We start from the raw sequence: 10,167 nt of genomic DNA on the forward strand, positions 1-10,167 counted from the left end.
TGCTTTTAACAATTTGTATTGTACTCTGAGTTTTAATATTTTTGCTGCGCAATACCGGTACCGATTGTTCCAACAAGTAGTTATATGCAACCATCATATCAAAATGTTGAATATAGTAAGTTTTCATTCTGCTCTCTTTGAGGCATTTTACCTCTTTGGGTTGTATGTGAGTTTTAGGGAAACACATGTGATTTAAAGTTGGTCTTGATGGATCTATAGTATTTTACGATCTTAATTTCATACTTAGATCTCTAATTGGTGTCTTGATCGATTGTTTAGTTGAGCTTATGTTGTATAAAGCTTTAGAGAGCATCAGTGTGAGAAAGAGGGGTTGTTTAAGGTGATGGAAGCTAATTAAAGCTATTAGATGTTGATTTCATTTTTTATTTGGTTGTGGATTGAACAGTGAATGATATGTTTCATTGGTATGTTACTTTGTTATTGGTTCGTGGAATGAGAAGATGGTCTAACAAAGGGCCTATTGATGTGTATCATTAAATTGTGTTTTTAGGATTTGAATTGTAAAATGTAAATGATGAATGTGTTATTTATGGATTAGATTTGGAATTGTAACATGAAATTGGTGTGTTATTGATTAGTTTGAAGCATGAGATGAATTATTGATATTGTTGGCAATGTCAAATTGTAGCATTTTGGTGTTTGTGTTATGCAAACTTGTGGACAAATGTCAAAAACGAATTTGGTAGAGTTAGAAGTTTGCTTGCTAGGCGAGCACACTCTTATTGTGCAAAAGCAAAACTCAAGTTTGACATAGATTCAAAGGAGAGGGAGTCGTTGGGCAAGCTAGTTGATAAGTGTGAAAAATACTTATTATTCATGCTTATTAATACTCTCAAATTTGTATTTATTCATGAGGTATGTGTTTTCCTCATAGAAAGATGTAATAATTGTTAGGTAAGTTTGTGTTAGGTTATTGTACAGGAAAATGAAGCATCATTGAGAATCTGCCAAGATTTTCTCGCTAAGCCATAGTGGTTCGTTCAACGAGTAGAGTGACTCGCTCAGTGAGTGGAATTAGTTAACAGTGAAGCAATTGAGTTGTCACCCAACAAATGCATACCTCCTCGATCAACGAATTGTGTAATTCTAGGAGTGGTTATTTAGTTGAGAAAGAAAGAAATAGAGGTAGTTTTGGTTGTGGTAAAACGAAGAAACTCAAGAAAATTGTCCGAGGCTACTTCAAAGCATAAAGACGTCGTTCTTCCATCAAATTTCATCAAACTTGTATGTGTTAGATGACTGGGAGTAGCTAATTTCATTTTTCATTGGGATTGGATGTAGTGAACTCTAATGATGTAATTCTCCTGTGCAATACAATCTTTTTTCATTCATATCCTTTATCTAAATTTTTATGGAATGTCATATATTTAAATCTTTTCATTTTCATATATATGTAATGAAAATTTATCTATAATGTTCATCGATATTTTGAAATATTTATTATCAACCAACTTGTCTGTTTGTAAATTCGTCAATAAAAATAGCAATAAATTTCTCACACAAACCTCTATTGAGTTACATGAGAGGCCAAACCTTTTCATTTTCATCTCCTCACGCCTAAACCATATGGGACCATCGACGAAGAAAGAAACTAAGGAGGCAAGCATTAACCTGACAAGAAATATTCTTCCTCAGTGAAGAAAACACCCTTTTTCTTGCCCTCCAACTACAAAGTGCTCCTCCATTACATCATCGTCTCTAATGTCTCTGTCAAGCCCTTATCCTTCATAGAGCTCGTCGTTATCTCCAAAGCCTTCATCCTCACATCGTGCCTCAACTTTTGGAGTCTTTGGTTTTCCTCGCAAGTTCCTCTTCTAGGCTGCACTCAACCACCAAGGGTGTATCGTCTTCCTTGACGAGAAGGAATGCGCCATCTCTAGGTTCGAGCAATCTTATTCTTGCATCGAAGCTGACAATGTCTAGTTCATCACCAAAGTCTCCAACTTTCCAAACTTCTCTTAGGCACATTCTTAGGCCCAGGTCAATTGTTAGCTCATCTAGAACCTTTTGTTCTCCGAATGCAAACTCACTATCAATGATCCCCAACAACATTTATCATCAATCCGGAGCATGAAGGCCGGAAAGATCCACGTCTTCGTCCATGATTTTGGAAGAGCTGGGGAGGATTGTTAGGGACAGATTTCTCTACTGAGTTGTTGTCATTACTAAGTTGATGGAGTTTTAGAAGGTTGATCACGAATTCGAACTTTCCCTTTAAACTAAGGACCTAGAGTTGGTACAAGGCATGGGAAGAAACAAAAACTTAAAGGCAGAGGTAGCCTACTAAAGAAATGTCTAAAGGTTATATAAATGATGAATACGAAAGTTGGTGAAAGTAGAAAAAAGAAGAAGAAAAATAATTAAATCACAATATTTACTAACAATTTTTTTTCAATATTACCGACAAATATAAAATTTTTTCGATAAATATTGTCGATTGCACCTTCATTAATGAATTTTAATTTGTAAAAAAATTATAAAAAAAAAGTAACCAATGAATTTTGAGTGTTTTTGACCGCTATAATATTCAATTTATTTTAGTGTTATTTCGTAATCACAAGTTGGGAAACAGTACGGACATTAAAGAAATATTATAGAACGGGTTTTAGTGAATTGCATAGTGTGAATATGAAGGCAAACGAGATGAGCAATGATATTGGAGTCAATGGTTCACGAAGGTCGGTGAAGCTGTTTGGAGGTGTTCCATTTGTGTAGAACATGGCCGAAGACATCATAGAATACTATGTCAATTTCCGTTTGAGTGAGCTGAACAGACATGAATCCTTGACCATCGTAGTACAACTTCATTTCTTCTTCCTTCCACTTGTTCACAACTCCCCTCCACGCCTTAGACCCTCCACCGCTTGTAAAAAATTGTATTCCACTGAAATTCATCTATATATATTCAATATATGTACTTCAAATTATTAATCTTCAGTATGACTACAAATTAACCAACCTCTCAATACTGCTTATGTGTTGTAGGCAGTGATCGTGTCCATTTATGAACATATCAATGTTGTTCGCCTGAAAAAACAATAGACACATAACATAAAATTTCAGTGAAAGAAAATTTTCAAAACAACATAAAATTCTATCAGTAAAATGTTTATTAATAAGTTTTACTGATAATTACTGATAATCACATATCTGTCGTCAATTATCCTAATCATTATATTTAAAATATAAAAATAGCAAATTACCTGGAGAATTGGGAGAAGCTGATTTACAAGTTCAGCTGTGTTACCATGTTGGCCAGCACTTCTAATTGTATGGTGACCCACTACAATTTTCCACTTTGCATTTGATTCTCGCAAAGCCAAATCCACGTCCTATTCAAGTTCAGTATACTCTAATTAACCAATTAACATGGAAAATCTAATAGTTCAATTTATACATTTTATTTATATTTTTTTCTTATCATTTAATTAATAATACAAAAAGATTTTTGGCTCTTTTCATTGAGAATTTATGAGAGGGTAAAACCTTGAGGAGGTTGGAAATATATTTTTTGCGAGGGTGTATTCCTCTCCAATCATAAACATGGTCCCCAGGTTCTGTGAAGTACTTGTCCACAAACGGAGTGGTATCTACGAAGAAAAACTCTGCAACTTCTGAAACAAAAAATGCATAAATTTAACCACGTACGTCAATATTTTAGGCAATTCTTATAAGTTAAAATGTTAATTTGAAAAAAAAAAAACTTACAATACAATTTTATGTATGAATGAATATAATGAATAAATAAATAATTAAACCATTTGAAATTAAGTAAATAAGTTTCATATCACCTGCATTGACAATAAAAGATCTCAAGCAAAGCCATCTCTTGTCATAATTTCTGAGGACAGGACTCAGCTGTGCCTCAACATCGCCTCTATAGTCATGGTTGCCCAAAACTACAAGAATCAAAACATTAAACAAAAAAACAAGACAGTATATATATTTAGTGTTAGGTTTTTTGAAAACAGACAATGAGAAAATTTAAATCAATAAAAAAAATATTATTTTTAATCTAAAATCTTAATACAATAAATTTATTATTTTTATTTATATATTATGTATCTTTATTAGGTTTTTAACTCATTTTAAATTCTTAATAAGTAGCTTATTATCTCAATCATCTATCCTTATATGTCTTGATTGAAATTTAGGTGTAAGTAATTGAACTCTTCTTACCACTGTACCATTGTTTGTGCAAGCTAGAAGAAGTGTAGATTTTGGTGAATGAGTCGTCAAAGGCTGGATCGTCTATGCCTGTCAAGCCATTGTCATAAAAATTGTCTCCGGTGGAAATCACAAAATCGATGTTCAATTGCTTTCCAATAACCCCCATCTAGAAATCAATTTAAAAGAAACTAAAATTCAACTTAGTTTCTGGAGTAAATAATTGAACTGAGCAAGAACAAACATGAGAAAATCGCCATTATTTTTAAATTTTTATTCATAATATGTTAACTTAATAAGAGTCATACATGACATAAAGAAATAAAATGTTCTCACAATGATTTTGTTTTCTTAAATATTTTGATATAAAATTTTAAAGCTTAAGCTAACAATTCATAAATTAATTTTTATAAATTAGAAAATAATTTTTTTCTTAAATATTTTGATTTGTTTTTTCTAATTTTATATTATAGAATATTTTTTAATTATAAGGAATAATTATTATAAATATTTCTAACATTATTTATAGCGGAAAACAATAGTAAAAGGAATTTTTCATGTTATGTTGGTATCAGTCTAAGCACGATCTACCTTTTTTCTATTTCTTACTTCAAGCTTTCCTAGTTTCGTAGTCTTTGTATATGATTTCGTGACTTCTGTGCTCTCGTCCATCTTTTTTGTTTATGATCCATGTTTGTGGTTCTTAGTCATGGTTTTGTCAGTGATTTTCGACTTCTTGCTTTACACTCCAACATTGTTGCTTATTCTTTTAATGGTCACCATGATTACCCCCAAAGAAAGACAATCCTTGTGTTCAATTCACTAGCAAGAATTATTTTGTTTTGGATTTTTAATTCAAGATGTATGTCAAATGGAAAGGATTATGGGGTCACTATTGGATGGAATAACATCGTCATCCAAGCAGAAAGCTACAATCACTACATGGAAGGTAAAAGATGCTCAAATTATTTATTGGATCCTTAGCATTATTTGTCCCCAAATGATCAATCATTTGTGCTCTTTTACATCTACTCAACAAATATGTGATTATTTTGAAGGGCATGTATAAGAAAGACAATACGACCAAGCATTTTTAGTTCAAACAAGAGATAACCAATTACACCCAAGGTAATTTTTCTATTCAAGAGTATTATTCTAGTTTTCTGAATTTATGGACAGAACACTTTACCATTTTATATGTTGTTTTTCCCTAAACTTCACTCTAGATTGTTCAAGAAGCCTACAACACTTTTAAGTGCGATCTGTTTCTCATTGTTTCGAGATTGAGGATGTCAAAAGTGCTTTACTGAATAGGAGTCTTGTTCCATCTTTGGATACATGTGTTGGTGAACTTCTCAAAGAAGAATAACATTTACTTACCCACAATAAAAGTAAAAGTCGTGATATGCGACAAGTCCAATGTTTTTCTTGCAAACAATTTAGTCATATCACTCGTAATTTTCATAAGAAGTTTTGCAATTATTATAAGCAACAAGGTCATATCATTATTAATTGTCCCACATGTCTTCCACGACAAATACAATGTCATGTACAAGTATTCATGCCACTACCAATGCACCTAGTTGGCCTCCTAGAATGATTCAACAAATGGTACTTTTTCGTTCTCTTAACTTTAGGTATTTAGGATAAGTTATCTAGTGTTTGTCGTTGATGGTTTCTTGATTCTGGTTCATCTAATCACATGACATGTTCCAATAAAAGTTTGCATAAACATTCTTATAATGATACTCAAAAAATACAAATTGTTGATGGTAATACTCTTTTTATCACTAATATTGATGTCCTAAACCAATATTAGTGAATATGGTTTTCTGAATTTATGGACAGAAAACTTTGCCATTTTATATGTTGTTTTTCCCTAAACTTCACTCTAAATTGTTCAAGAAGTCTACAACATTGGTAAGTGCGATCTGTTTCTCATTGGTGTCCTAAACCCTTATTTTTGGAATGTGTTTGTCTCCCCTAGACTTGTATTTAATTTATGGTCTATTGGTAAATTAGTGGACAATAATTTTGATGTTAACTTTTCTTAGTCTAATTGTCTTATGCAAGAGCAGAATCAATGAAGTTGATCGTGAAGGGACTTAAATTGAGATGATTATTTTCAATTCAAATTGTTTCTAATCATTTATCTTTTGCTTATAATAATTCTCTAAGTATCTGTGAGGTTTGTCTCACTTATTTAAAACTGGTTTCATAATCAATTTATATTTCCTTTTTTTTTATACTTCAAATGATGTTGTTATTTTTTCCACTTTTTTTTACATAATTGATGAACCATTACTTTTTCCTGTTTTTTTTTTTATATTTCTATACCATCTTAATTGTTGACTCGTAGCTAATTGTCTTTTGTTAATACATTTTCATTAATTGAGTTTTATTGAGCATTTATTTTTATATTTTAGTTAATTTAAATTCATTTGATCTAATTTTTGTTTATTAATTATTTTCATGTTACGAAGTAATTTTAGACTTAGGGCATTAGTTCTTAGGCTGGAAAGAGGAGTGCCACATCAGCTTTTAGGATTAGTTTTTAGAGTTTCTTTATATTTGTTTTTGTGGGCCAGATTTGGCCCAACTTTTGGATAGCTAGGGTTTCAGGAGGGGTCTAATGTGATCACATAATAAGCCTCCTCACATGTGTATTTTCTCTCTCTCTCTCTCTCTCTCTCCTCTCTTTAGTTCAGCTTTTAGGTTCTGGAGAGCACCCACATGTTTTCTCGGCACTAAGTTCGCGAGAACTACAATGTTTAATTTTTGTATTTATTAATAGTTTGCTTCATTTAAATATTAATTAACAGCATGTGTTTCCTTTTAATTGTTAGCTTAAACTACAATGTTCTCTTGCTTAAGCAACATCCCTTAAATGCTTAAATCGACTTAATGTCACGTAAGAGACCTACCTCAAATGCTTAAGTCAACTTAATGGCATGCTTATAAGCAATGTACTTCAAGCATCAAATACTCATTGCAAGGGCAAAACTTCACACGTTTGATTAAACAATAAATTTTTGTTCCAAATTACCAAACATATATCTACCATGTAAACTCATACCATGTGTAGTATATCTATCTTGCTTAAAGTGCCTACTCATTGCTTTGACACTAAAATAAATATAATAGTACCGAAGGATTTTGTATTAACCGAACATAATTCATCGAAAAATACAATTTGTCTACGTATTTTTATTGATGGATAATTTGTTATAAATAATAGCATTTACCAACATATTTATAACCATTCACTATGACATTAAGAAACATAGGATGATGACTACCAATGAATCTAATATTTTTCGTCATAAAATTTATTTATAATCATTTTCTCATGGAGTTTAGGTTGTCATTTTTGGTTGATAAAGTAAATTGCCAACGAAAATTAACCCTTCTCAGTGGTAAACTTTTAGTAGCACTGTTTTTTCTTATAGTGTAATAGCAAATTTTTAGTAGCACTGTTAAGTAGCACAATTTACCATTCTCAGTAAATTGCCAACTATGACATTATTTGAGTGATATTTTAATCACAAAAATGTTATAGTAACTTCATATTTTATTATAATAATTTTTTACTTACAAAGTTTTTAGTGTTTCACAATATATTTTTTAGTAGAGCGAAGTTGACGTTGAAAATAGAAGAGATGTCATAATGCTATCCAAGTCTTAATAATTAACTAACATCAAGGATTTCTACTAAATGTAAAGTTTAAATTTAAGAATCAGGATATATTCACTGTACGAAACATAACAATTTAGCCTATTATCATCTAATAATCAACCCCTTTAAACAGGCTAATAAAATAATACAAATGTAGATCTTTCCGTTCAAATAAGAACTAAACTACTTGGAACTAATAAAATATTATTCATGAGATAATACACCCCTAGAAGATTCTGTCCAAATAACAACTAAACTAGGCGTCCATCAGGTTGAATATTGGCGCACGACTTTTCTATTTGGAATCTGTGGGCTAGATGGATAAGGAAGAAAAAACTATCATGAGGTTTAAAATTATGTATTCTCAATCTAAATTTTATATTATTTTTTATCTTAAATATATATTAAAATTGAAAAATAAATAATATAAAATGATTTTTTTTTCATAGTTTGTCTAGTTTTGAATTTTCATATTAATTATTTTATTTTGTTCTAAAATTTATTATTAAAAAAAGATGCTAAAACAATCCCTAACAATGAAAAGAAAAATAGTTTGCAGAGGAAAATGCGTTTAAATTACCTGAAACGCAACTTGAGATTGGTTGTAAGCTCCTTTTCTTCCCCAATCTCCAATGACCAAGAAGCTAAGCGACCCATCTGGTTTAGGTGCTTCTTCAAAACGCTGAAGCAGTGCCGAGGAAACAACCAAACACAGCGCTATGGTATCAATGAAAACAAGAAGGCCCATGGTTAGGTCTGAGTATAGGAGAAAAGAAAGCTTTGTATGGATTTTCATTCATCTCATCCTTTTAAATAGAGCTTTGAGAATCTTATTTTATTCATAATATCTGCATAATATTATTATGATAGTGCAATAATATAATATTTAAAATTAGTTACATAAAATAAAAGCAAAGATTATGAATATATATATATATATATGTTATAAGAGGAAGATGACAAAAAGGTACCTGGATAGTATGTTTTGAAATCTTTTAAAGACTTCAGTTGGTCCATTATATAATCACAATCATAAAGCATTAGATGGAATCAATTCACGAGACGCATATATAATTGGTGTTTGTTAGAGGAATAAAAATATACGTCTTCACCGTTTGACGACAACGATTCTATCTTTGGCTATTAAAGAGTATTTCTTATGATCATTGGACTGAAGACAGATAACTTAACTAATTATCACTTTAACACCTCATGTTTAAATGACAAGGAAATACATGGCCTCACCATTATACCAAAAATATGGACCTAAAGGAATATAATTACTTTTACAAAATTATTTACAAGGTTAGAGTTTCGCAACTTTTTTCTATTTCTTCCAATAGAGATATTAAAAACACAATTCAATTAAATCTAAGTTTCTTTATTATGAAATCGTCCAAACTTATTTATTAAAAATATATATTATAATTAATCGTCCAATAGAGAAGCAAGAAAACATGAAAGAAGAGAATCACATTACTCATGTCTTAGGTGATAAGTAATCTTTTTTTTTCTCTCAATTATTAAGTTTATTTTTGCCAAAATATATAAAAAAAAATACTTAATTGATAAGGGCAATCTGCTGAGCAAATCCTCCACCCGTTCAGCATATTCACTCAAAAGAACAAGCTTAGAAAAAGTCATTCAACATCGTTAAAACACATTTCGAAGTTCTGGCTGAGTTGATTTAACTCTAAAGACAATTTAAGTTGAAGATGTGAAAATAACTATTCTAGTTTAAAATCTATTCAGTGAATTTGAACTTTATTGAATAAATTTGGAATTAAGTGACCGAATTATATAAAAAATCTATCAAATTATACAGAAAAGCTCTCAAAATCTCTTTCTAATAATTTCAATTAAGCTGAACAAAACTTTTAAATAAAAACACTTTAAAACAAAATTTAAAAAATAAATAAATCACTCTCCTACCTCTAACTATTAAATATATACCTCGGTCATGTATTATTTGGTATTAAAAAAAGCTACACATATAGACCTTAATTTTATTTACATTATTACACATTTATTTTTTGTTATTTCTCTTTTTATCAATTCCTATAATTTATAAATTTAATACTTTTATTTTCCTCTAGGTATTTAATAAATATTGATATGGTATATTTTTTTTATGTCCATGAATTATTTTCTTAAAAAAATAGACTTCAGCCGTCGTCAAATAATGGTACAAAAAGAAAGGGTTGTGAAGAAAGCATTTCTTCTTATCTAAAGAAGGATTTCATGATTATTTATGACTTTCACTGTCTCGCCCATCATCTTAATTATTTGCATTATGGGCACGA

The 10,167-nt window shown here is 30.4% G+C and overlaps 1 protein-coding gene across 2 annotated transcripts; it reads right to left on the reverse strand.

Annotated features, from left to right (window-relative positions):
* Positions 1–2,509: 2,509 nt before the first annotated feature.
* LOC108347881 (purple acid phosphatase 8) lies at positions 2,510–8,644 on the reverse strand. 2 transcript variants are annotated; one of them, XM_017587336.2, is made up of 7 exons: positions 8,445–8,644; positions 4,201–4,357; positions 3,813–3,920; positions 3,508–3,632; positions 3,225–3,353; positions 2,981–3,048; positions 2,510–2,905 (listed from the first exon to the last, which is right to left on the reverse strand). In XM_017587336.2, exons 1-7 carry the CDS (start codon positions 8,610–8,612, stop codon positions 2,692–2,694), a joined length of 969 nt encoding a protein of 322 aa, XP_017442825.1. In that variant the 5' UTR covers positions 8,613–8,644; the 3' UTR covers positions 2,510–2,691. The 2 variants fall into 2 exon arrangements, with proteins under 2 accessions (XP_017442825.1, XP_017442824.1); XM_017587335.2 differs by having other exon boundaries at positions 3,508–3,635.
* Between the last annotated feature and the right edge of the window lie 1,523 nt (positions 8,645–10,167).

This window comes from Vigna angularis, chromosome 1, assembly GCF_016808095.1.
Source record: "Vigna angularis cultivar LongXiaoDou No.4 chromosome 1, ASM1680809v1, whole genome shotgun sequence".
Taxonomy (NCBI): Eukaryota; Viridiplantae; Streptophyta; class Magnoliopsida; order Fabales; family Fabaceae; genus Vigna; species Vigna angularis.

What these genes read in the sequence shown, in the direction of transcription:
- LOC108347881 (XM_017587335.2), bottom strand. Translation starts at nt 8,612, where the DNA reads ATGGGCCTTCTTGTTTTCATTGATACCATAGCGCTGTGTTTGGTTGTT. An exon ending in ATCTTTTATTGTCAATGCAG is followed by an intron (nt 3,636 to 3,812) that starts GTGATATGAAAC and finishes TTTTTGTTTCAG; the next exon opens with AAGTTGCAGAGTTTTTCTTC. An exon ending in AGCTTCTCCCAATTCTCCAG is followed by an intron (nt 3,049 to 3,224) that starts GTAATTTGCTAT and finishes TTGTTTTTTCAG; the next exon opens with GCGAACAACATTGATATGTT.